The sequence below is a fragment of the Xenopus tropicalis genome, chromosome 3 (genome assembly GCF_000004195.4).
Source record: "Xenopus tropicalis strain Nigerian chromosome 3, UCB_Xtro_10.0, whole genome shotgun sequence".
Classification (NCBI taxonomy): domain Eukaryota; kingdom Metazoa; phylum Chordata; class Amphibia; order Anura; family Pipidae; genus Xenopus; species Xenopus tropicalis.
Genome location: NC_030679.2, coordinates 126,389,893 through 126,417,043, shown reverse-complemented (window position 1 = coordinate 126,417,043; position 27,151 = coordinate 126,389,893). Strand labels below are relative to the sequence as shown.

Sequence of the window (27,151 nt, the reverse complement as noted above, 5' to 3'; positions counted from 1 at the left end):
CAATTGAATCCTGTTCCCTCTGAGCCAGTTTAGAATCAGCAATCGCTATACAAAGCTTCAGGTTCTTTCAAGGTGTGAATAATGTTTATGGAAATACAGATAAACACCATTAGGGCTAAACTCCACAAGCGCTTTTGTTGGATGGTGTCTCATCGACAGAATGCATCCAACAAGTCAGATGAAGTAGCATCAGTCAAAATATAATGGGGCTGAAAAATCTGATGTGTAAAGTACATGTAACTTTTGCCATCCGATGCGACACACCTGTCTGATGAGAACGCACCATGCTGCATCTGCATACAAAATGATAAAGCTAAATTTTATCGGAGTGACTTTTTTCACATTGAATTGCAGCAACAAAACTCTCCATCTGACTTTATCTGATCCGACATTATATTACAGCTGCAGGGATCAGATTGTGTAGGATCCTACAAAACCTCCTGCTAGTGCACGCTCTTGCATTGTTGAACTACCCCTTTAAAGGGATTGTAAATATTTTTCTTGCGCATGAAAATCCGTACTTAAACAAGGGGTATCAGGTAAGTGATTACAATCACTGGCTGGTTGCATTCCCTAGTGATTAGACCTTTCCTTCTCATTTAAGGACCTAAATTGGCGGCTTACTTGCCGTGCATGAGGACCCCGATAGGCCTACCTGACCAATTCAGGTGTAAAATTGATTTGGATCAGAACCCATATCGGCTCATTGATGTGGGCCCCACTCCAATGGCTCCTATTCCTGCCATTGTAATTCAGTCATTTGGCCCTTGGGATTTGCTTGTTTGCTGAGCGGCAAGGTCGGACTGGGGGGGTGCAGGGCCCACAGGGGAGGACACGCATTAGGGGAGGACACGCATTAGGGGAGGACACCAGCGGCCGGTGGAGCAGTAGCCCAGTTCGACCCTGCTGAGCAAATCTTATAGTGTATAGTCAGAAGGGACTGAAGCTGCTGCTGCTAAATGCCAGCAATGTATTAAAATAGAAGAAAAAGTGGATTAACTGGGGGTGATTAGGCACCCTTTTAGATCGCTTACTTGATGCCCCAGGCTGGTGCTCCTGTTAGCAGAAAATGATTTCGCTGAGATCCTGGGGCCCACACATGCACAGTAGAGTTAAAAAGCCAAACTTTTTGTTGGAGCGCGGCTTTTCTCTGTACTGCGCATGCGCAGCCAAGGATGGAAGAGGATCGCTGCCCTGCATATACCCCAGGCCGTTGCACTTTTTTGCTAACAGGAGCACCAGCCCAGGGTATCAGGTAAGTGAATACAATTACTGTGGGGTGCATAAGATTTTGGCACCCTCTGATGATTTCACCTGTCCTTCTCCTTTATAGTGCAGACAGCCCAGTAGTGATGTGTTGGCCAGCTTCCAAACATGCAGGATCCATGGGTCGGATGGGTCTGGGCCTGCCAATCACTTTTCTGCCTTGTTGCAGTACGCACTTTGCCAACAGCCCACTCAATTTGCAACATCAGTATGCACCTAATCCTCTTCCACTAAATTGCCATTGGCCGGGGCAGGCACAGGTATATGATGGCTCACTGGGTTGGCCTGGGACAGGACAGGCTAAGGAGTGTTAGGGAAAGTGTTACAACCCTTTAACACTCTAATTCTGCCAAAAAGGGAATCGGCTTTGCAAACCAAAAGTTGGTTTATAACCAGTTATTCACCTCATTTTAATCACTGCTTTAATCAACTGAATTTCCAATGAAGTAACAGCCCAAAACGACAAGTCCCATCTGCCATTGAGTTTATTGGCAAATAATGACTGTTTCCAGTCACTAAAATAAACTGTAGGTGGTGCTGTTTTTCCAAATTAATTATATTAGAAGTGTAAAAACTGCAAATTACTTACTTAAAAACTTGAAAAACTAATTAATAATTTATGTTGTGGGTTTACATTTCCTATAAAACTCATTTTTGACATGTAATAAAACTGTCCATTCTCATCATAGAGACAGATACCCTCCCAAACACAGACTCGATTCCCGCAACCTCCACCATTGTACTACACTTACAATCAAAGTGGGTATTGTCACAACTCTTTTTTTATTACAATCCAAAAATGACTCAAATTCAACATTTGTGAATAAAATATAAACAACAAACCTGGGCTGTGAGTTAGATCTGCCATTCATTCACCCACTCTCTGTACATTTAAGAGTTGTGTAAGGAAACTTGTATTTGCAACTGCTGATCTGGCCGGTAGGTAATTGTATACAAACATGAATGGTGGGTACAGAAAATAAGTGGGCTAAATCCCACCACCTCCTATGAATTCTTATATCCCCCCAAACAGCCTGTGAGGCTTTCCTTCCACTTGCTGTTTATCTAACTGGAATTGTATTCTTTCTGCATTTGAATGTTGACTGTTCATAGACAAAAATACTAAAATTCACACTGAAACTAAACTACAATAACCCCCCCCTGCTATAAATACATTTGCCAAAAACATTATTATTCTGTTTTATCACAAAATAACCTATATTATTACTGCTTCACTGAACTTTATACGTGATACAGTGCCTGATGCTGGAAAAGCTATTCCCACATATCACAGGTGTATGGGAATGGCTAGCAGCATGTGACTGATAGAAGCTGGGTACAACTGGTCACATTAGATATAGAGATTGGACCCAAACTGACAAAAGGAACCAATTTTAAAAGAAAAATTTAAACAAAAAGTCTCTTTTGCAGCAAATGAGTCCATGGTTTTCATTTTCAAGTTAGAATACAAACTGGACTAAAAATAAAACAGGCAACAATCAGCTGCAGAAGTAGTTGATACATCTTATAAAGCTGGCGGGAACAGTTAAAAAGTTTCCAATGTTTATAAATGTGTGCAACCGTGCAGTGGATAAGAGTGGTTCTGATTGGTAGTTGTTTTCTCAGTTGGATTCATAGGGGCAAGCCTACTACACAAGAATGCACTGATCAGCCACCAAAGCACTTAACCAGTAACATTCTTTATTGGGTAACAGGGGTTCAACTCTTCTGCCATGACTGCTGACAGATGTAGGATTTCAGTGTGCGGTTGTAACTGGACAACTGTGCTATGGATGCCACTCTGCTGGAGACCTCATAGAGGTTGGCAGTGGGGCAACTCCTTTCTCGGCATGGTAACATTACTGCCAAAATGTTGGAGGTAGGCAACTTTGAACATACTCAATGAAAAGCGGTGGCTAGCCACTCCCATCAGTCTGGCCGTAACCTCACATCAGAAAAAGGGTTACACAGGTAAAAAATGTAGTGGCATCATTTGAGCTCTCAGTTACAAATGCACATTTCTGCTGTATTATTGGTTAAAATATTGTGTGAGCTGGTTTGTGTGTGTGTGGGGACCTGCTGCATGGGTACGTTTATTGGTGTGTAGTGTGCATATGTCTGGGGACATATTGGGTCAAGTAAATGTACAACGTAAGAGGCTTCACACAAGCTTCTTGGCTTCAAAGAAGCTCTTGAGATGTCTCATTTGCCAGATGCCTGTAAGAATAAGGATTAGGGTCTGGGCAATGGACCACCACAGGACTCTTTGGTTGGTGCTCTCGCTGGTCAATCGGAACCGCTCCTCTCGGTACTGAAAAGGGAAAGTCACATGTTAGATTTAAAAGGCGGATTTCCAAGCATGAAATAATTTGCCTTAAGATCAGAGGACAAGCTATGTTTTGTTTTCAACCCACATAATGATTCCCTATCTCTTTCACAATATTTCCCATCATATGCTATTTCCAAGGTGATTTTATTCAACCCTTCCTCCATTTCTTCCCTTATCTATAGTTAATAATCAGTTATCCTTTCCTCCACAACCATGTCTTTCTGCAAGTCCTTGTACACCATGCTGCACCCCCCCCCCTCCCCCTTACCCTCTGGTAGTTCTGCTCCTTCTGAATTTGCTCCACTTGATCCAACAGCTGTCTAACCCTGAGCTGCAGCTCTGTTAGTTTGTCCTTTGCTGCAATCTCTGGGTAATTATTGGTGTGTTCCCCAATCTGGATGTCCAAGTGAACCCTCTGAAACAAATGCAAATAGAGAAGGTGAGGCCAAAGCCACATAAAAACATTATCAGATTTTATTTATACACAGCAAACGGTTGCAGTGCTGCATACATGCTGATAGAGCCCAAAAATTATTTTTTTGGGGGTGGGGGGGTGGGATTACAGCATTTGAGCTACAGGAGGTAGATGAATAATAAGTACAATCACTTGGCTAATCATATATAAGGCAACCGTCATGTTGATATATAGAACTGCAAGCAATTCCCCTGCTGCTTTATTACACTTACAGCATTTTTGGCCACACCTACATGTGTCTTTTTCACATCATACATGGTTTTCAGGCAGTTACAGAGTTTGGTAGCAAATCACCTTCTCCACCCCCTACTGCTTTTTAAACCCCCTCACCAAATCTATACAGAAGAATGTAGATTCTGCCCTTACCAGCTTGCCTCCAGCAAAAAAGGACATTCGTGTTGAATTAGAGTGAAGGCAAATTTGATGCTCGCCCGGCGTATGTGAGGTGAACGTAAATCTCCCTTCAGATCCGTATTGTCTCGAAAGTATGACCTAAAGGGGGAAATAAACACAAGGACATGATAATATTATTTATTATTTTTCATTAATGGGGTTTTCACCTTAAAATTAACTTTTAGTATGATGTAGCGAGTCATATTCAGAAACTAATTGCAATTGGTCTTCATTTTATTATTATTTGTGGTTTTCAAATTATTTAGCCGCTTGTTCAACTCTCCACTTTGGGATTTCAGCACTTATGTGGTTGCTATGAACTAAATTACCCTAGCAACCAGGCAGTGGTTTGAATGAGAGACTGGAATATGAATAGGAGAGGAGCTAAATAGAAATAAAAGTAATAAAATGTAACAAACTATAGATTTTTGTCTGCCAGGGTCAGTGACCCTTATTTGAAAGCTAGCGAGAGTCAGAAGAAGGCAGCAAATAATTCATAAACTATTCAAAATAAAGATTAATTGAACAGTTGCTAAGAATAGTCCATTCTATAACATACTAAAAGTTAACTACCCCTTTAAGGCTATTCACGCGGTGTGTAATATAGAATATAATTTGACCACTGAGCAGGATCTGTTATGGGACAACACACTTAGTATACAGATATACAGAGCCAATCAGTGATGTGCGTTCAGTATTTGACCTGCAGCAGACTGATCAAACCCCATTGCTAATTGGTTGCTATGAATTTTTGCAAAAGGGCATGAAGTTTTGTACCCCACTGTCTGGAAAACCCAGCCCAGTCTGACCTGAGACCTCCAAGCTCCCGCAGAGATTTAGTTCTCTCAGTCACGCTGGGCTGTGTGTGGTAAGATTCTCTGATAGAATGTTAACATATGTACTTATTGTACAGCGCTGCGGAATATGTTGGCGCTTTATAAATAAATGTTAATAATAATAATAATAATGTACTTAAAGGAGACATAGCATAAATGGGAAAAAAACTTAAATAATACTATCTGTAAAAATGGCTTCCTATAGATCTTCTCAGGTCCCTGTCTGTTTCAAATGAGGGGGAGGGGTGGGCGTGACCTAAAATTCACTGCCAAACACACAGGAGGGGAGTAGCCAATCACAGCCCTGCAAGCGCACAAGCAAAGACAGGCTTCAGTTCCCTATCAGTGAGCCGAGTGCTGCTGGCCCCTCTGCACAGCCTGGAAAAGGAGGCAACAGGAAGTGAAACAGATGGGCGGGATTAGTAGGGTTTTTGGAGAAATCTCCAACAAATCAGTCCAAAACGCACTTTTTAAAGCACATTGCTTCTATATTTTGATGAGTACAATTCATTTGTACATTGGTTATTTTTCCCCACAATATGTCCCCTTTAAGGCTATAGAAGCATCACATGGCCTTTGTATAGATATATCATGTTATGTCAAACCGTTTCTCTGATTTCCATGTTAATATTCATAATGAGTATTACAAAAGTAATTTACTGGATGAATAACACATCCGACTAAATTGTTGTAAAAAACACATTACTGGCTGAAGCAGCTTTCTGTGTGCTGATGAGCTAAGCGTAGTCTTCCAGTAATGTTGGGCTGAGAGACTTACAATCTAAAAAACAAAGCTGAAAGGGGGTCACAGCCATTACCTTTCCATCACTGTCCTTCACCTCCACGTGCATACCAAGGCCAGGAGTAGAGGGGAGAAATGTTTCAGATTGCTTGTCCCATAACTGGGTTTTGTAATTACCTAGAAAGGGACAGAAAGATGCAGAGAAAAATTAATGGGGAATGAATAAATGAAATGGATCAATCATAAAGAGCAATATGCTTAATAACAGGAATCTTATAGTGACCATGACAACTTAAATAAGCACTATTAAAAGTGCCCATATCATAGGTTTCTAAGCAAGGAACGCAAATTGCCTGCACTGTGCCAACAAAGAAAGCTGCCTCCATGGAGTACCAGGCTGCCACTGCTGTTCCTCAGGGGATCAGTTACTGTATCAGATTTGGGCACTGTTAGTTTGCAGCCAAGACACAGACACACAACGCTCAGCAGAAGTTTCCGTTACACTAACAATGTTTGTTTTATGAGAGTGCTCCACTTGTTTTAACTTTCGCTAAGTAGTCGAAAAAAGATGCTGCAGCTATGTGAGGCAACATTTGTCTTTAAAGGAAAACTATACCCCCAAAATAAATACTTAACCAACAGATGGGTCACTTTACATAATATAAACTATTAAAGAATCTTATATCAGTAAATATTGTCCTTTTACATCCTTGCCCTTGAGCCGCCATTTAGTGATGGGCTGTGTGCTCCCCATGTATGTATGTCTTGGCTTGTTTGTGTGCACTGGGAATCCTATGATCCTAGGAGTCGGCCCTTAATTCCTAAAATGGCAATTTTCTATTCGGGATTACCCAATAGCACATACTGCTAAAAAAAAGTATATTTTTATGAAAATGGTTTATTTAGATGAAGCAGGGTTTTACATATCTGTGGGTTCTGGCAAATGCCAGAGGGGCTGCTGTAAGATGCCATAGTCACTCACTATTTATTGGGCTGGTGGGGGCTGATAGGGCCTCTGTGTACTTGAAATGCCAGGGCCTATTTTGAATCCCAGTTCAGGCCCGGACTGGCAATATGTGGGTTCTGGCAAATGCCAGAGGGGCTGCTGTAAGATGCCATAGACAGTCACTATTTGGGCCTCGGTTTACTTAAAGTGCCAGTGACTATTTTGAATCTCAGGCTAGACCTGATACAGTATAACTATGCTGTTTTTTAAAGAGCAGGCACTCAATGAGCAAATCTTCAGGCAGAATTCTTTATTAAAAAATACTGTGTTTTGATTGACCCTCAGTTATAAGGGCACCAATACAGTGGAATGGGTGTGCCTTTATTTGAGCCCTTTTATGATTGGTAAGAGGATCAGTTTGTACCTTATGGCTGATGGGGATCATCATTAAATACAGAGTAAGTGCTGTTATACCATGACATCGTGGGTTATAAATGGGTAAATGGTTGATAGAGAGATTATTGGGAAAGCAGCCTTGCCTGGGGAGTTGCCATACTGATGTCTGTGTTCACAGAAATTGCTGCCATCCATGTGGGCAGAGTATCTATAGTGACAGAGAAGCCCTCGGTCACTGACTGTATGATACTGGCTGGGGGGCCCCTACGCTGGAACTATTACCATGGTAACTGCCTACATTCCTGCTCCGCTCACCTATCACCATGGTCTCGTCTGGGATTTCCTCAATGAAGCAGCGTTTTTCCGTCTCGCCAATGTGGAAGTAAAGTCCTCTTGATAAGCCAAATTGCAGTATGCCAAGGAGAAGCAAAAACATGCATGATTTTGGGGTCCCGGAACATAAATCGAGGGGAGACATGACGTGCAGGTACGGACAGCAAAATAGGCAAGAGACACCTCCAGCGTACCAAGCCTCGCTCTGGATAGTAACCTGTCGTTATGATTGGATAATTACTGTACAAATGACAGCATGTCCATCTCAAAGCGAGGCCTGAAACGCTACTGCCGGCAACGTCACCATTAGCTTCTGGAAGCGTCACCTTTAGACTGCCATCTTTATATCCTGTTCTGAAGGGGAAACTGTATTTGCTGTTGGGAGGGTGGGCGGTATTAGATTTACCCGCGGCAGAAAGGCTGATTATTCTAATGATTAGTTACTCATCACCCTGGGGCGGATTTTTAATGTCTTCTTGTACCGCCATGGCGCCTCAAAATGCTGTTAGTAGCAGAGTTGTCAGTGAGCTCTGTCATATGTCGCCATTGAAAACGTATTCCGTGTTATGTGATTATTGTAAGGTTGCAGCTCTAATGAAAATGTTATTTACTTAATGAAGGTACCTGTTGGGTATTACAGGCTCCTGCGGGAACATGCTATTTCTGCGTCATATACACCAGCAGAACTGTCAGCTAGAGATGTAGCGAACTGTTTGCCGGCGAAGTAATTTGCGCCAACATCGGGTGTTCGCAAGTTCGCAAACTTTTCCCAATTTGGGTTCGCCTTAGGCGTTTTTTCGCTGCATTTTTTCTCGGCCTAAAAACGCCGCACAAGCCACACATGGCGTTTTTCAGCCTAGTACTGGTGTAAGCAAATTCCGTTTCCATGGTGCTAATAGTGCGAAATAGCAAAAAACGCCGCGTATTTCCGCTGGGTCTGCCAGCTGCCTTTGCGTATACATGGGAATAGGTTGCGTTTTTGCGCAACGCTGTGTGAACAACGTATTTTTCAGAGAAATTTTTGCCCTTGATCCCCCTCCTGCATGTCACTGTCCAGGTCGTGGCACCCTTTAATCAACTTTAAAATCAGTTTTCTGGCCAGAAATGGCTTTTCTAGGTTTAAAGTTCGCCTTCCCATTGAAGGTTGAGGTTTGCTACATCTCTACTGTCAGCCTGCTCCGTAAGGTGTGCGATTTGTTTAGTGTGAGTGACCCAAAAGCCCGAGTGCTTAGGGCAGTGACAGCTCCCAAGCGCCGCCGCTCCTTTGCCTGCTTCCCAAACACTAATAACACCTGGGGCCAGATTCATTAAAGTACGAATCCGAAATTACAAAATCCGATAGTTTCTGATGATGGCAAAAGTCACGAAAATTCAGTTCATTTGAATACGAAGATTTAGTATTTACGATCCGAAATTTTTGTATTGAAACGATCATTTGCAAATGGCGATCCGACAGTCGCAAAATTTTCGTGTCTGGACGATCGTAAATGCGGGCAAACCTTTCTGACTTTGAACCTTCTGTGCATGATTTTGGAAGCCTCCCATAGGGCTCAATGGCACTCTGCAGCTCCAACCCGGCCCAAGGAAAGTCTCCCATAGGGCTCAATGGCACTCTGCAGCTCCAACCTGCCCAAGGAAAGTCTCCCATAGGGCTCAATGGCACTCTGCAGCTCCAACCTGGCCCAAGGAAAGTCTCCCATAGGGCTCAATGGCACTCTGCAGCTCCAACCCGGCCCAAGGAAAGTCTCCCATAGGGCTCAATGGCACTCTGCAGCTCCAACCTGGCCCAAGGAAAGCCTTCCATAGGGCTCAATGGCACTCTGCAGCTCCAACCCGGCCCAAGGAAAGTCTCCCATAGGGCTCAATGGCACTCTGCAGCTCCAACCCGGCCCAAGGAAAGTCTCCCATAGGGCTCAATGGCACTCTGCAGCTCCAACCTGGCCCAAGGAAAGCCTCCCATAGGGCTCAATGGCACTCTGCAGCTCCAACCCGGCCCAAGGAAAGTCTCCCATAGGGCTCAATGGCACTCTGCAGCTCCAACCCGGCCCAAGGAAAGCCTCCCATAGGGCTCAATGGCACTCTGCAGCTCCAACCCGGCCCAAGGAAAGCCTCCCATAGGGCTCAATGGCACTCTGCAGCTCCAACCTGGCCCAAGGAAAGTCTCCCATAGGGCTCAATGGCACTCTGCAGCTCCAACCCGGCCCAAGGAAAGTCTCCCATGGGGCTCAATGGCACTCTGCAGCTCCAACCTGGCCCAAGGAAAGCCTCCCATAGGGCTCAATGGCACTCTGCAGCTCCAACCCGGCCCAAGGAAAGTCTCCCATAGGGCTCAATGGCACTCTGCAACTCCAACCCGGCCCAAGGAAAGTCTCCCATAGGGCTCAATGGCACTCTGCAGCTCCAACCTGGCCCAAGGAAAGCCTCCCATAGGGCTCAATGGCACTCTGCAGCTCCAACCTGGCCCAAGGAAAGTCTCCCATAGGGCTCAATGGCACTCTGCAGCTCCAACCCGGCCCAAGGAAAGTCTCCCATAGGGCTCAATGGCACTCTGCAGCTCCAACCTGGCCCAAGGAAAGCCTCCCATAGGGCTCAATGGCACTCTGCAGCTCCAACCTGGCCCAAGGAAAGTCTCCCATAGGGCTCAATGGCACTCTGCAGCTCCAACCCGGCCCAAGGAAAGCCTCCCATAGGGCTCAATGGCACTCTGCAGCTCCAACCCGGCCCAAGGAAAGTCTCCCATAGGGCTCAATGGCACTCTGCAGCTCCAACCTGGCCCAAGGAAAGCCTCCCATAGGGCTCAATGGCACTCTGCAGCTCCAACCCGGCCCAAGGAAAGTCTCCCATAGGGCTCAATGGCACTCTGCAGCTCCAACCTGGCCCAAGGAAAGTCTCCCATAGGGCTCAATGGCACTCTGCAGCTCCAACCCGGCCCAAGGAAAGCCTCCCATAGGGCTCAATGGCACTCTGCAGCTCCAACCCGGCCCAAGGAAAGTCTCCCATAGGGCTCAATGGCACTCTGCAGCTCCAACCTGGCCCAAGGAAAGCCTCCCATAGGGCTCAATGGCACTCTGCAGCTCCAACCCGGCCCAAGGAAAGTCTCCCCTAGGGCTCAATGGCACTCTGCAGCTCCAACCCGGCCCAAGGAAAGTCTCCCCTAGGGCTCAATGGCACTCTGCAGCTCCAACCCGGCCCAAGGAAAGCCTCCCATAGGGCTCAATGGCGCTCTGCAGCTCCAACCCGGCCCAAGGAAAGTCTCCCATAGGGCTCAATGGCACTCTGCAGCTCCAACCCGGCCCAAGGAAAGTCTCCCATAGGGCTCAATGGCGCTCTCTAGCTGCTCCAACCCGGCCCAAGGAAAGTCTCCCATAGGGCTCAATGGCACTCTGCAGCTCCAACCCGGCCCAAGGAAAGTCTCCCATAGGGCTCAATGGCACTCTGCAGCTCCAACCTGGCCCAAGGAAAGTCTCCCATAGGGCTCAATGGCACTCTGCAGCTCCAACCCGGCCCAAGGAAAGTCTCCCATAGGGCTCAATGGCACTCTGCAGCTCCAACCCGGCCCAAGGAAAGTCTCCCATAGGGCTCAATGGCACTCTGCAGCTCCAACCCGGCCCAAGGAAAGTCTCCCATAGGGCTCAATGGCACTCTGCAGCTCCAACCCGGCCCAAGGAAAGTCTCCCATAGGGCTCAATGGCACTCTGCAGCTCCAACCCGGCCAAAGGAAAGTCTCCCATAGGGCTCAATGGCACTCTGCAGCTCCAACCTGGCCCAAGGAAAGTCACGATACTGAAGCTTGAATGAATCCAAAATATTGCAGAAAATACGCAAAAGTTGTAAACTTTAGAAAAAATACGATTTATTTGTATTCGGACCTATCGTACTTTAACGAATGTGCCCCTTTATTGCTGTGATGCTGGGCCTGGAGCCGTGTGATAAATCTGGGAAACCATCTGTAATCCAGTGAGAAGGCAGGACAGTCCTTCACAACCCAGCAGGCCCCTACAAGATTCAATGGCTATTCAATATGGTTGAATGCAGCCAAACCCTTTGACTATTTAGATGCATTGATGGTCACATTGCTGTTACTGTAATGTTATCAAATGTGACAGATTGAATTTGAGTAATTTCTAGACTAGAAAAATTTGAGATATTATGCTTGGATAAAAGAGCATTTACAAATGCAAGCACAAATACAAAGCACTATGTCAGTCACTTACACACATGTACCTTGCAAGCCTGAGTGCTGCTGCTTTTTCTGGGACACTGGTATGTACTATATTAATTGTTTTAATTAATTTGTAATTATACACTTTTTGATTATATGTCTTATTAAATTACTTTCTTGCATACCTTAAGTGTCTGTATCAGTTATGTGGTGTGCAGAGTAAACTTCTGTAGTTTGGCTCTGTTTGGGTAAGAGCCTCTAAGGTCCCCATACACGGGCCGATTGTAGCTGCCGATATCGGTCCCTTGGACAGATTCAGCAGGTTATCGGCCCATGTAGGGGCAGGAACGACGACCTTACGCGACCGATATCTGGCCTGAAATTGGCCAGATATCGATCGGGCAGGTTAAAAGATTCAGTCAGATCGGGGACCGCATCGGCTCGTTGATGCTGTCCCCGAACCGACTGCCCCATTGCCGCCGTTATAATTTGATCATTTGGCCCTGGGGCCAAACAAATGAATTAGCCTACACGTTCCCCGATATCGCCCACCTGTAGGTGGGGATATCGGGTGAAGATCCGCTCGCTTGGCGACTTCACCAAGCGAGCGAATCTTCACGTGTATGGGGACCTTTAATCTTGCACCCTTCATTAAATTTGTATAAAAAGAGTGCCCTCCATTAATTGCTGTTTTCTTATTGATGTGTCTGCACAGTGAGGACACTTTGTGGTAAAGGTGCCAAAGTGACATTACTATCCACACTATCACACCAAGGCATAAACATGCCAATTTCAGTGGCATAATTATGGTGGAAGCTTCTATAGCTGCTGAAGTTATGTACACCCACTGCAAATATTCAGCAGTGGACATGCACGTAAGAGTGAGTGGGCAGTGGCTAGGTACCTGGGCATGCCAGGCCCCTCTGAAAGTTTTTGTGCAGGGGGCTGTAACATCCTGCCTGGATTTGAACCAGGAACCCACTGCTTGCTGTGCCGTTTCCTTGCCTATTTGAGCAGGACTGCTGGGTTCCTGGTTCACTTCAATAATATCCGTAGTTATCCAGGCTACAGGTGTCTATTTACACACACCTGTTTTGAATCTGTAATTATCTAGCCTTTAAATCCCTACCTCCCAGTTTCTCCCACGCCTGTTATAGGTCTGTCTACCATAGTTCCTGTGTGCGTATTTTGTCCTGTCTGGTTCTGACCCCTGCCTGTACCCTGACTTTGAGTGAATTCTTCCTGGATTGACCCCTTTGCCTGTTTGACTTTGCTTCTGGATCCTGATTCTGTACTGTGCTACCATTCTGGTTTTTACTCGGCCTCCCTGACTGATTCTAGTAAGCTCCCTCAGTCCTCCTTCAACGATCTGGTTCCCTTGCTCTCTCAGAACCTTTGCCCTGGTCCTTTCACTTCAAGACCTGGCGGCACCCGTATAGCGGAGGGCTCCACCCGAAGCCAGTGGTGTCTGTTATAGGCAGAAGTGTGAGCTGTGACAATTGTTATGGCAATTGTTCTGGGTTACCGATTGTGACAGGGGGCCTGGCACATTCTCGCTATGCCACTGGGCAATTTGCCTCCATTTCTGCACATTGTGCTTTCATTAAGTAATGAAATTGGTAAACTAACACTGAGCAACCAATAACATTCAAACTATCTACCTTTATGTATTAAAAACATTGTGTATTTTATACAACAGAAAACTGATCTGCGCTAACTAATCATGTATTTGGGCAGAAACATTATTTCTATGAGAAATAGTTAAATGGTGCTTTCTTGATAGCAGGCAGGGCCAGGCTGGCTGCCAGAGTACCAGATGGTCTTTCTATCTTCATTTGCTATCTCTGTCCTTTAGCATTTTCCATATCTAGTTTTTGGGAGGAAGGGCCCCAGAGTTCTTTATGAGGCCTGAGGAACCCAATCTGACACTGACAGCAGCGTTAAAATTCAGAGAAATAACATATCTGACATAATAACAGACTAAATATGAATCGGAAGCTAAAAAAAAAACAAAAGTAATCACAACCTTTGCTTTTTGTTTATGAAGAAGATTCCACATATAATGTTTGTGAAATCAAGAAGTAAACTAAAAACAAGTATCACTAGTAGAAGTTTAGTCAATATTTGAGCAGTTGCATGTTTGTACCACTAGGGGCCACCAAACAGGCAGAGAACACCATGAAGTCTCGCACTTGTTTGTCCCAGGACTAGAAACCTGGGATACAGATGCTTCAGGAGCGGTCACAAATTGACAGAAAATAGAGAATGACATGGATCATTTTAGGACACAATGTGCCAGGGTGAAGAATCTGAACATATTTAGTTGTTAGTTTTCCAATAAATGTGAGCATGGCTGGCATCAGAAATCATGGGGCCTTATACTCCCCCCCCCCCCCATCCTGTGTTACTAGCCCAACATTCACCTTTGCCCCCTCAGCAGTGGGCCCTGCAAACTAAGCAGAACGTGGGCCAAAATGAAACATTACAAAAAAGCCAATGCATGGGAATGCAAGAATAAACGCCTGTGTGTAAGGGCCCTAAGGCTTATAAAAAGTACAGTTCTGAAAGACTTAGAATTAGTGCTGGGCTTAGCTGCCCGTATGGCGTAGGCAACCTGGGCACCCACCTACGCCCTCCCCTGGGCAAGGAACAAGCATGGGGGGAGGGGGGGTCATGCACAATGATGATACAGAAGAGAAAAAGCATCATTGATAAGCGGGCAATAGAGAGAAGTGAGCCCATAGTAGGCGTTGGCAGACAGAAGAGGTATACACCTAGAGCCTTCGACCACCGCTGCACCCTAAGCACGAGCCCTTTCTGCCTACTCCTAGTTCCAATCCTGCTGAGAATTAGTGCCAGGGGTACAGTTTGCACATCTTTTGTGACTCTTCCCTTATTGCCAATGTAAACTATCACTGCTGAATTGTCAGCTCCTCTAATCAAAATTTGTGGCATACCAAAGGAAGAGTTTCCTATTGTTTCAGACTGTACTGAAAGCTGTTCCCTATGGCTGTGCTACTGCTAAGCATGGGAGTGCAGATGTATGTCACTTTTGCAGTGTTTAGCCCTTTTCCTTAGTTTATCGTATATTGGGAGCTCTCACCTTGAACATTGTGTTTTGGTTGGCAGTTTCTTATCAACAGAAGGTTATATACACACTAGAAACTATTCCCTGCCTTGGGAACATCACTGTGAAGCAACATGGAATTTCTACTTTCCAGTGTCCAGTCCTCACTCTATATACCAGCCCATGGCAGGTTTACCTTCATCTGAGTAACTGAAACCAGTGTTAGAGTTCTCTTTGGGGCTACAACTACAGGGCCACGTGTAAAAGCGCAGCTGTGTTCTGTGGGAAAGTAAAGAAACTCACCTTATCCCTTAGGGAGAGAACTGCAAAAGAATCATTTATATTAGGGCTGGCCTGCTGTCAGGGGTCACTAGGAGTTATACCTTGAAATATATATATATATATATATATATATATATATATATATATATATATATATATATGGATTGTGGGCCATGGGTCCTGTCAGCAATAAGAGCCAGGACATTGAACCAGGCTACCTTTACCCATCTACTGTTTCTGCCACAAACCAGATCTCTGTATTTGCTCTCTGCTCACAGGTCTTATTTCTTGCTATACAAAGTTTAGAGGCAAAATCAATACATTAAAGGAGCATGTGATTAGCCAACAGCGCTCTGCACGTACCTATCTAATCTCAGCTCCACTGCATGCGCCAGAATATGCTGCTTTGTATCACAGCAGCCATATACTTTATATATATCTACAGCCAAGGTGAATTCCAGACTGCAGAGCTATATGTACGTATAGTTGAATACTTACAATTTAACGTGACAAAACTCAACTTGAATGTGTTGTAAATTTTTTGAAACTATAAAAATCCAGAATATATTCATATAATGCACTAGATATACACTCACCTAAAGGATTATTAGGAACACCATACTAATACCCTTCTCTGACCTCTAGCATCAACAAGGCATTTTCGCCCACAGGACTGCCGCATACTGGATGTTTATCCCTTTTCACACCATTCTTTGTAAACCCTAGAAATGGTTGTGCGAGAAAATCCCAGTAACTGAACAGATTGTGAAATACTTAGACCGGCCCGTCTGGCACCAACAACCATGCCACACTCAAAATTGCTTAAATCACCTTTCTTTCCCATTCTGACATTCAGTTTGGAGTTCAGGAGATTGTCTTGGCCAGAACCACACCCCTAAATGCATTGAAGCAACTGCCATGTGATTGGTTGATTAGATAATTGCATTAATGAGAAATTGAACAGGTGTTCCTAATAAACCTTTAGGTGAGTGTAGAAGCATCATAGTAGTAACTCTTTAGTAACTTCATAAGCAGAGGTGCTCTGTGTTAGCTCAGCTGCAAAAAATGGGCAAAGGCAACTTATACATAGAGAAACAATAACACAGGCACTCTCCATTAAATACTTCTTTGTGCAAAATTCTTACTTCTCTTTATTTCTTTAAGTTGGGATCCAGCTCTGTAGAATCTAGTAATAGTGCACCATGGGAGTTTAATCAGCTGTATAATCTAAATCTAATGAAAACCATGAGTATTTGTGTATGTGACCATATCCCTGGGGGACCTACAATGGAAGTCACTTTCGTACAATTGGTGCCTGCCAACTATTTCATGTTCAGAACATCCATCGATTTGTATTTTTAGGGCTTTATCCTACAACTTCCGTCTGAATGCTAGTTTTTTACATATTTACAAACAAACATACAGACATATACGTTAACAATATGCTAAAAAGCTGTAATCAAGTGTTTAAGAAGTGCAGAAATACACGTAGTATTAATATACCATGTAGCTAGTATGGTAATGATCTGCAGAATACTGAGTAGTTGTATCATAATAATTAACTGTGGGATCCCAACAATGTACCGTAATTACCTATGTGGTTGCAATATGCAAAATGTATGTATGTATATCTTTATTTATAAAGCGCTACTTATGTACGCAGCGCTGTACAGTAGAATAGATTAATACAAACAGGGGGTTAATAAGATAATAATAGATAAATACAAAGTATAACAATAAATACAGCTGCAATAAGTTAAGAGTCGAGGACACAAGAGGAAGGAGGTCCCTGCCCCGTAGAGCTTACAATCTATATAAAATATATAATCTATATAAAATAATGAAAGAATGCTGGAATGCATACAGTGTTAACATACTGGTTAGCTGCAATATGGAATAATGAAGAACTACATAAAGTATACCATATTAAACACTGAATAGTTGATAGCAATAATAAACAGCAGTGAATATTCCTCCTGCAGATGACTTTGCGCAACTTTGGAAACTGAAGCTTCTATTGTTGCTGCTGGAAACCCTTTTCAGAGCGATTACCGCAACAGCAGAGATCTATTGCAGGCGAGTAAATCGCTCCATAGGTTCTTACCCTAAAGCTGGCCATACATGCACTGATGATATTCGGTGTGTGTATGGCGGCTCAACCCATATCGCAAAAGGCCGCGGATATCAGTCGACTCGTCAATCGCCCAGGTTAAAAGATTTTGATCAGGCGCCATTAAAGGTGTCCGAGCAAAATCTACGTTCAGGGCTGAATCGACAGAAGGAGGTATTGTTTCTACCTCCATATCTGACAATTCAGCCCTAAATGTCAGTGTAGGGTGGGAACGATCAAAATTGCTACGTGTATGGCCACCTTAAGGCTGTACAAGCCCCTCCTTGCATTAGAAGCTCTCTCCTTTAAAGGGAATAGTATATAACAACATACCTGATTCCTTAGGTTCATGCAGGTCTGAAAGGAGAAGGAAAGGCTAATATAGAGTTAATCTCAAGCTGCAGGCATACCTTCAGTTCTCTCAATAGTGCCCTTATGTCTCCCCATATTTCACCTGTTCAGAAGCTCTGAAGCCAAAAAACGCTGAACTGGGTATATAGGATTCCCATAATGCCTCACTCCTGCACAGACACCGGGACCAAGTGAACATGCTCAGTTAGTTAGACTATGAGTCAGCTTCCTGCTGATTGGCTCAGATCCATATTCCTAAGGAGTGAGCTCTTGAGGGAGGGGGGAGCAGCAGAGAGCAGGAAGCTGAAAGCTGCGTGTCTCTGGCACAGGAAAACAGATACAACTAATCCTTTGTCAGAGAAGTCAGTGCAGCGTTTCTGTGAGTGCTTATGGCTGTATTTACATAGACCTTTCTGATAAAGCTTACTGAGTTTTCTCCTTTCCTTCTCCTTTAGGGCTCTGGCACACGGGGGAGATTAGTCGCCCGCGATTTAACTCCCTGTTCGCGGGCGACTAATCTCCCCGAGTTGCCTACCCCTGCCATCCCACCGGCGAACATGTAAGTCGCCAGCGGGATGGCAGATGCGGCGGCGTGATTTAGCGCAAATCGCCGAAAAAGACTCGCTGGCGACTTACATGTTCGCCGGTGGGATGGCAGGGGTAGGCAACTCGGGGAGATTAGTCGCCCGCGAACAGGGAGTTAAATCGCGGGCGACTAATCTCCCCCGTGTGCCAGAGCCCTTAATCACAGCACATATAAATACTAATAAGCAGCTACATTATTTGCTTGGCTAAAGAGCAGCACCATTGGTGTATCCTGCAGGTTGTTAGAATTTGAGAAGCTGAACTTACTCTATCCAAACAGGCACTCTAATTCCCCTTTACTCACCCACTTGCCCTTCCAGTGCTCACTACCGGGGGAGACCAATCTAGTTAAAAGCACTCTGGGACATCAAGAAATTGCCCATAAATAACAGATAGTTTGTGGTTTGTAGGTAACCTGTTCCGAATTGCTCTCAGCAAAATGCTATCAAACAGAGTGCACAGTGAGGAGAGCCCTTATAGCCTGTACATTGCATATACCATATAGATGTGCTCAAAAAAGGCTTTGCGGCCTACTGTGTGGCAACGGATGGCCATGATCAGACCCTCACAGCACTCACACCGGTAAAAACTACCCAGTCCTGGCGCTTCAGCAGGTAGAGGCCTGAGACCCTGCTGGTTCTTGGGGTGAACTCACATGACAGGAAAAGGGATGCTTGGATAGCCACATTTATTGACTGTTTGCTAATCACTGTCACATGATAGGGGATTAACCCATTGGTGCCCACTGCCATGTGAAGGTACAGGAAAGCAACACCAGAATCCTTGAGGACAGTCCCAAATATCAAGCTCCGTTCCACAAACCCAGTTATTTAGGTTAAAGTCATGTTCCGCACACCCCGCTTTGTTTGCAAGATTTAACTACAAGTTAATCCTCACCTTTGATAAATCAGCAATTAATAGTATTAAGAATACCTCTGGTTAAACACTAAGGATTAATCCGCACATAAAAAAGCGTTGAGGTTGGTAAGTGCTGCCTAAGGAATAATGCCAGTGTGGGAAGCTTGATAAGGGGTAGGATGAACTAGGGGGGATAGGAATGATAATAGAGATGGCTCCTTGGTTCTTATAAACTGGCTAAAAGGCGATGGCTGCTTTACTCTCATTTAGTATGATTAGTTTCTCTGTAACTAAATATAAAGAACAAGTGTTTTTGTCTGCACTCCTGATTTTATCTGCACTGCTGGTTCTAACTATTGAAACAATGAAGCAGCTTATTATCAGTGAAGATACAAGGCATTGTGGGAACTGAAGTCTTGATACAAGGCATTGTGGGAACTGAAGTCTTGGCTGGAAGAGAGATAACCTCGGCCATATAGTTTCAACAATTAGAAACACCAGCAAAGAACAGAAACAGACAGATGGTAGAACAAACCACATTAGACAGACACTGTAAATACATTTAGAAAGAAATGGTTGGGGATCCCCTGTAACCAGCACAGTGGGCCCTATGTAAGCACAGCCAGGGCCCAGGTACTAGGGTGTCTGCCCCTTTAGCAGGCCCCTATCCAGAGTCCCACCAAGGCCAAAACTGTGCTGCATACATATAGTTAAAAGGTGCTGCTCGTTTGATTGGGGGTTTATTTTGGTGAGATACTTTGAGAATGAGCATTGTTACATTCACATTATTACATTGGAAGGACCTAAAATGAGCTTGAGGCACAGAGTAGAAGAAATCACATTAAAGGAAAAGTAACACTAACATTTTTTAAGTAAAAAATCTATTCTACCCTGCACCAGTAATTGCCCTATCCTGCAAACCACTTAGTATTTTGAATGCTTTAATAGAAATTACCTGTTAAAACTTGGCATTTGAAGTAAGGCCATACTGCAAGGAAGGAGCAGCATCCACTATGCGACGAAGTGATCGAGCCTAGCCTGACTCCTTCCTATACAGAGAGAAGGCTAGGATCGACCAATCAATTGTCGCATAGTGGATGCTGCTCCTTCCTTTGCCGTATGGCCTTACTTCAAATGACCAGAAGCCAAGTTTTAACAGGTATTTTCTATTAAAGCATTCAAAATACTAAGTGGTTTGCAGGATAGGGCAATTACTGGTGCAGGGTAGAATAGATTTTTTACTTAAAAAATGTTAGTGTTACTTTTCCTTTAAAAGGACCCAGGTCACCCTGAGAAATAATTCCAAATTGTTTTCTATTGTTTTTATTAAATAAAATAAACTTCACTTACACTATATAAATGATTTTAATCGTATTCTTCAGCCTTGGAATTCACAATTGCAGCAGGCAAGCGCCATTTTGTGGGCACTGTTATTAAGGCAAGATTTGTATCCTCCCAAAATCTTGTTTCTGTGCCAGTATGGGGTGGGGGGGGGGGGGCTGATGGCCATGTCCATGCACTGGTTACAAAATTAGATGGTGAGGAGGGAGGGGGAATATGAGGAGTGCAGAGACATATAAGAAGTTCTGAATTGAAAATGAAAGTAACTCTCTGCCCCACCTCTATGCCTAAGGCAGGCAGGCAATATATGATTGACAGCTGGGAATTTAAATGCATTTATAATGGGTATAGATGTGTTAATAAAAAATGAGTTTGGGTTTCATGTTTAATTTGAAAAATACTTTTATTATACAACTTTTTGGGTAACAGGTCCCACTTTAATCTTAATTTGGTTATATGGCAGCTCCCACTCATATGTACTATTAATGACCAGGGCCAGAACTAGGGGTAGGTAGAATAGGCAGCTTCTTAGGGCGCAACGATTAGGGGGCGCCAGACAGGAGCCTCTCCTGCCTACCCCTAGTCCTCCTTCTTTGTCATTGCCCCCGCCGCTTGTCATTAGTGGTGGGGACAATGACCCATCGCATTCCCCAGCCCCCCCTTCCCCCGGGACTGCGCATGTGCGCCCTAACGCGGGGGGGTTCAAGGTGGCCGACTGGGTTGCCTAGGGCGCCCGGTGGGCTTGACCGGCCCCTGTTAATGACAGAGAGAAGGCATAGCCAGTGCATATAATAAGTGGTGCCCTCTGTTCAGTCTGTTTAAATTCCAAAGGTTTTAAATGCTTTTCCATACAGGAGCCGCGTGCAATTTATCTATAGTCTCCCCACAGCCTGTTCTCCCAGCTGTCCTGTGATCAGCTGACTAATGCTAGCGATAATTCAGCTGTCATCAGCACATAGTGAGGGCCCCGGGCCCCCACCCCATTTAGCTTGTGTCTTAAAGAGGGTGGGGAGCGAGACGGCCAATCAGTGCAGTGACAGTGTCCTCTCCTCACACACCTTTGGGCAGTGCAACCAACACAGGTTACCTGGTAAATTCCGGCAGCTTCTGTGCCAGACCCTGTGCTTGTTCTAACAACACCAAGGAAGGTGCATGTAGCCGGGAATATCCCATGGTTTCTGGGTGAAAGTTCAGCATATTTATTTATTTGTGTATAATGAAATGCAAACAAGATGATTAACTGGTTATTAACTGTGCCATTATATTGTCTGCCTATACGAAACCTTATGACGTTCTGGAGCAGAGTATGGACAATTCTTGGGTTTGTCCATTTTAACTGTGTTTTATTAAAGTCCCAATAAATGAGTGTCCCAGAATCCCATTGGGGTTAATGAGGTGAGAGCACAAAGTAATGGCATGCAGGCCTTGGGCCCTGCTCATGTGATTTCCATTTATACCAGCAGCTCTTGTCCTTCCTTTCACCTTGTATTGTCTCCCTGACTCAGGCCTGCTGATCTGCAGTCTTCTCTTTCCTTCTCTCTGCGCCGCTCATTAGATACACATACGCCATTTCTGCCATCACTTCTCCTGACACACACTGGCTGTGGGCAGCCCTTACATACATATATACAGATATATATAAACCCACAACACCCCAGAGACTGCTTATACCATACACAGATAGCACAAGTGCACACCCTTATTTATTAATCCAGTACACATTACAGCTTGCTGTTATACAGGATACCTGCATGGAGGCTATAACAGTTCAGCATGATCCAGTAAATTCATTTGGGCCTCCACATTATGGTACCACATGCCAGCAAATTCTCCTCTGCCGAGGTTGCCAAACTAGCAGATCTTCTCCCGATATGCCTACCTAAGGTGGGCGATATTGGGCTAATTCCATTGTTTGGCCCTAGGTTGTACTAGGCAACTAACATGGTATATGAACCTCGTTTCATATGATATTCGGTGCATGTATGGCGGATTGACGACACGACTGATAGGCTGCGGATATCGGTCATCTCGTCGATCGACCAGGTTAAAAGATTTTAATGGCGCCCGAAAAAATCTGTGTTCAGGACTGAATCGGCAGGTGGAGGTAAAAATCCTATTGTTTCTACCTCCACATATGATGATTCAGCCCTGAACATAAGTGAGGGAAATGAACGATCTTTCCTGCGACCATTGGTCACCTTAAGTCTACACTTCCAGTCTACACCCCCCCCCCCCCAGCTGTCACAGGGTCTGTTTATTTGTAGTTACACCCCTCCCTCCCAGGCTGACTGGCAGCAACTTTTCCTTATCACCTTGTATAGTCTCCAATTTTGTTATAAGTCCCTTACAAGTATTCATAGTTGGCCATGGCCCAATAGTCCAGGGGGTTAATAAGAATTAATTATGCTGTACCAGGGATTAATTAATATTATACCATAAAGTCAGCATTAGGAATACTTTTACAGGAATTTCAGTTGAAGCAAATTGGCAGGAAAATGTTAAAGAATTGATAGATGTGTCAATTCATCAGGATCAATTCATTTTCTATGGGGTCAGTGCTCAGACCAACTGGACAGTTATTGGGATTTCACAAGCAGCCCTGTTGCAAGGCCCTGGACAATGTGGAAAATCATTTTTTAATAGGGAATTGTATTGTATTCTAAGCGCTATACAACAATACTGTTTGTAAAAAGACACCAATTAATAATGTATTGTCCCAAAATGGCTCATCTGAGGTCACAAGTAGCTGACGCAGAGGAACAGAATCCTGGATTCCCTGAATCACAGTGTGCGTAGGTGCTCCTTGTACTGCAAGTCGAAACCTTGTATGTCGGCATTTCTTCCTGATAAGGTTAAATGCTCTTATATAAATATCAATATGCAAATGTTAGTGGACCTTCACAGAAGCAAATGTTTACCCAGGCCTGCGCTATTGTTTCACAAATCTTACTAACCTGCAATTCATTTTGCCTACTTTGGAGCACGTAGAACACGCAAGACACGCAATACAAGGCAATAGTATTTGTGGACTGGCCCACTAGGAGAAATCCCCTTGCAGGCAGCCAGTGGTGTGTGGTGAGACACTGCTATGCATGCTACCAGGGTGTTGGGCCCTTTGGGGTCAGAATTTCCCGTGGGTCCCAGGTACCCCAGTTACTGCAGAGCTACAACTCCCAGCATACCTTGCCCATGTGAAATGGCAGAGCTGTAGCTGGAGCCCCAAAGGTTGTCCATCAGTATCTTAGAGCATGGCATTAGCCATACTGCATATACAGGGCTGGCTAATGCCAGCCCTGTATATGCAGTAAGCTGGTGGTTGTGGGTGTTTGTTATTTTTTGTTGATTATTATATGCCCTGAAAAATCAGCCAACCTGGGCGTGTCCATGTGAGATTTAGCAGTGGGATGTAGTATAGAGAAACAGACCTACAGAAATGTCCTTGGTCTGCTTTATGTTGCGGCTGGAAGAATTCCCCAACTCCATGTTCTGGTCTTTCTCATTGTTCCTGTTAGGGATGCACCAAATCCCTCAAAGGTATTGGATCCATTATCCGGAAACCCGTTATCCAGAAAGCTCTGAATTACGGAAAGTCTCCCATAAACTCCATGTTAATCAAATAATTCAGATTTTTAAAATGTATTTCCTTTTTCTCTGTAATAATACAAACCGGATTCCAAAAAAGTTGGGACACTAAACAAATTGTGAATAAAAACTGAACGCAATGATGTGGAGGTGCCAACTTCTAATATTTTATTCAGAATAGAACATAAATCACGGAACAAAAGTTTAAACTGAGAAAATTTACCATTTTAAGGGAAAAATATGTTGATTCAGAATTTCATGGTGTCAACAAATCCCAAAAAAGTTGGGACAAGTAGCAATAAGAGGCTGGAAAAAGTAAATTTGAGCATAACGAAGAGCTGGAAGACCAAATAACACTAATTAGGTCAATTGGCAACATGATTGGGTATAAAAAGAGCTTCTCAGAGTGGCAGTGTCTCTCAGAAGCCAAGATGGGGAGAGGATCACCAATTCCCACAATGTTGCGCAGAAAGATAGTGGAGCAATATCAGAAAGGTGTTACCCAGCGAAAAATTGCAAAGATTTTGCATCTATCATCATCAACTGTGCATAACATCATCCGAAGATTCAGAGAATCTGGAACAATCTCTGTGCGTAAGGGTCAAGGCCGTAAAACCATACTGGATGCCCGTGATCTCCGGGCCCTTAAACGACACTGCACCACAAACAGGAATGCTACTGTAAAGGAAATCACAGAATGGGCTCAGGAATACTTCCAGAAACCATTGTCAGTGAACACAATCCACCGTGCCATCCGCCGTTGCCAGCTGAAACTCTACAGTGCAAAGAAGAAGCCATTTCTAAGCAAGATCCACAAGCTCAGGCATTTTCACTGGGCCAGGGATCATTTAAAATGGAGTGTGGCAAAATGGAAGACTGTTCTGTGGTCAGACGAGTCACGATTCGAAGTTCTTTTTGGAAATCTGGGACGCCATGTCATCCGGACCAAAGAGGACAAGGACAACCCAAGTTGTTATCAACGCTCAGTTCAGAAGCCTGCATCTCTGATGGTATGGGGTGGCATGAGTGCGTGTGGCATGGGCAGCTTGCATGTCTGGAAAGGCAGCATCAATGCAGAAAAATATATTCAGGTTCTAGAACAACATATGCTCCCATCCAGACGTCATCTCTTTCAGGGAAGACCCTGCATTTTTCAACAAGATAATGCCAGACCACATTCTGCATCAATCACTACATCATGGCTGCGTAGGAGAAGGATCCGGGTACTGAAATGGCCAGTCTGCAGTCCAGATCTTTCACCTATAGAGAACATTTGGCGCATCATAAAGAGGAAGGTGCGACAAAGAAGGCCCAGGACGATTGAACAGTTAGAGGCCTGTATTAGACAAGAATGGGAGAGCATTCCTATTCCTAAACTTGAGAAACTGGTCTCCTCGGTCCCCAGACGTCTGTTGAGTGTTGTAAGAAGAAGGGGAGATGCCACACAGTGGTGAAAATGGCCTTGTCCCAACTTTTTTGGGATTTGTTGACACCATGAAATTCTGAATCAACATATTTTTCCCTTACAATGGTACATTTTCTCAGTTTAAACTTTTGTTCCGTGATTTATGCTCTATTCTGAATAAAATATTAGAAGTTGGCACCTCCACATCATTGCGTTCAGTTTTTATTCACAATTTGTTTAGTGTCCCAACTTTTTTGGAATCCGGTTTGTAAAACAGGACATTGTACTTGATCCCAACTAAGATATAACTAATCCTTATTGGAGCTTATTGGGTTTAAATAAACTTTTATTGTTTTTTTAGTAGACTTAAGGTATGGAGAGCCAAATTACCGAAATACCCCTTATCCGGAATACCCTTAGTCCTGAGCATTCTGGATAATGGGTCCTATACCTGTATTTTGCATTTGGCTGAAACCCAAATCCTTAGTAAAAGATTTGGCTGAATACCGAACCAAATGCAAATCCTAATTTGTGCAAATTAGGCCTTAGAAGGGTTAAAGAGCATTAAAAATTCTGAATCCGAATCCTGCTGAATAAGGCCGAATCCCGAACCAAATTCTGGATTCAGGGCATCCCTAGTTCCTGTTCTGTAAGCCATTCAGAGGCTTCGCTTCATCCCCCCCTCACCAAACTGCACTTGCACTGTATTTACCTCTTTCACCAGAAACTCACCGCCTGAATCAACGCAGCAATGTCACACGTTTGCTCTGGGTCACAGCCAATGTTGAAAAAAGTCATGTAAGGTAATATTTTATATTTTTTTGAGCAGTCATGCAATTAGTCACCTAGATATGATATACCTGGGGACATATAACAACAACTAAAAGAGTAATGTAATAGCCAAAATAACTTACATATTTTGCAAGAAAAAGTCCCACGTGCTGTTTAGGTGTCCAATTATGGACCTGGGGCAGATTTGTTAAGAAAAACAACTTGGCCCATTGCTTCCAAGTACAGTAACATCAGCAATTGGCTTGCTTGAGCTGTAGGAGCACTTACTTACCTTTAGGTCTGGACTGGGATTCAAAATAGGCCCTGGTGTTTCAAGTACACAGAGACCCAAACAGCCCCCCACCAACCCAATAAACAGTGACTGTCTATGGCATCTTACAGCAGCCCCTCTGGCATTTGCCAGAACCCACAGATTGCCAGTCTGGGCCTGCTTGTCATTAGGTAACAGCTAATTCATTGTCCATCTCTCCCAATACTGTTTCCTGATGACAGGAACCACATTGACTTCCCAAAATGTACATTTTCCTGATCATGTAACCAAGTTGTCCATAGTGTCCCTTATTCTCCCCTTGGGAAAGTTACTGCACTAGTAATGAATGAATTTCTGGGGAGCCACAAACCCTCTGAACTTGCAGTGAGAGACTGCAGTTTACTTACAGATATATATGATTAAGTATGTTCCTTAAACATGCACTGAATAAACTGGTGAAATAAACAGTGCCTTTCTTGCCTCTCTGTATACAGGGTACAATATATGGAATACACTGGTATCGTCTTACCTGAACATACCTGCACTAGTTTCGTTCCTATCCTTTCCATTATGCACCAGCAACTGACAACCAGTCCCATCTGACAGTTCTAGTCTTGCAGCCTCAACTATTCAAAAAATGTGCGCTATAA

The 27,151-nt window shown here is 44.1% G+C and overlaps 1 protein-coding gene across 1 annotated transcript; it reads right to left on the bottom strand.

The window, feature by feature from the left end:
- Window positions 1–2,030: 2,030 nt before the first annotated feature.
- On the bottom strand, window positions 2,031–7,893 carry tmed4 (transmembrane p24 trafficking protein 4). Its single transcript, NM_001015779.1, has 5 exons — window positions 7,699–7,893; window positions 6,118–6,218; window positions 4,437–4,562; window positions 3,864–4,010; window positions 2,031–3,577 (listed from the first exon to the last, which is right to left on the bottom strand). The coding sequence occupies exons 1-5, from the start codon at window positions 7,817–7,819 to the stop codon at window positions 3,428–3,430; spliced, it is 645 nt and encodes a 214-aa protein (NP_001015779.1). The 5' UTR covers window positions 7,820–7,893; the 3' UTR covers window positions 2,031–3,427.
- Window positions 7,894–27,151: the final 19,258 nt, after the last annotated feature.

Bases quoted from the DNA above. Each gene is read 5' to 3' on its own strand.
- tmed4 (NM_001015779.1), bottom strand. From the start codon at position 7,819: ATGTTTTTGCTTCTCCTTGGCATACTGCAATTTGGCTTATCAAGAGGA. The intron at 4,563-6,117 runs GTAATGGCTGTG...TTCCCCCTTTAG, and splicing joins TGAAGGACAGTGATGGAAAG to GTCATACTTTCGAGACAATA. The intron at 4,011-4,436 runs GTAAGGGCAGAA...CATTTGTTTCAG, and splicing joins TTTTTGCTGGAGGCAAGCTG to AGGGTTCACTTGGACATCCA.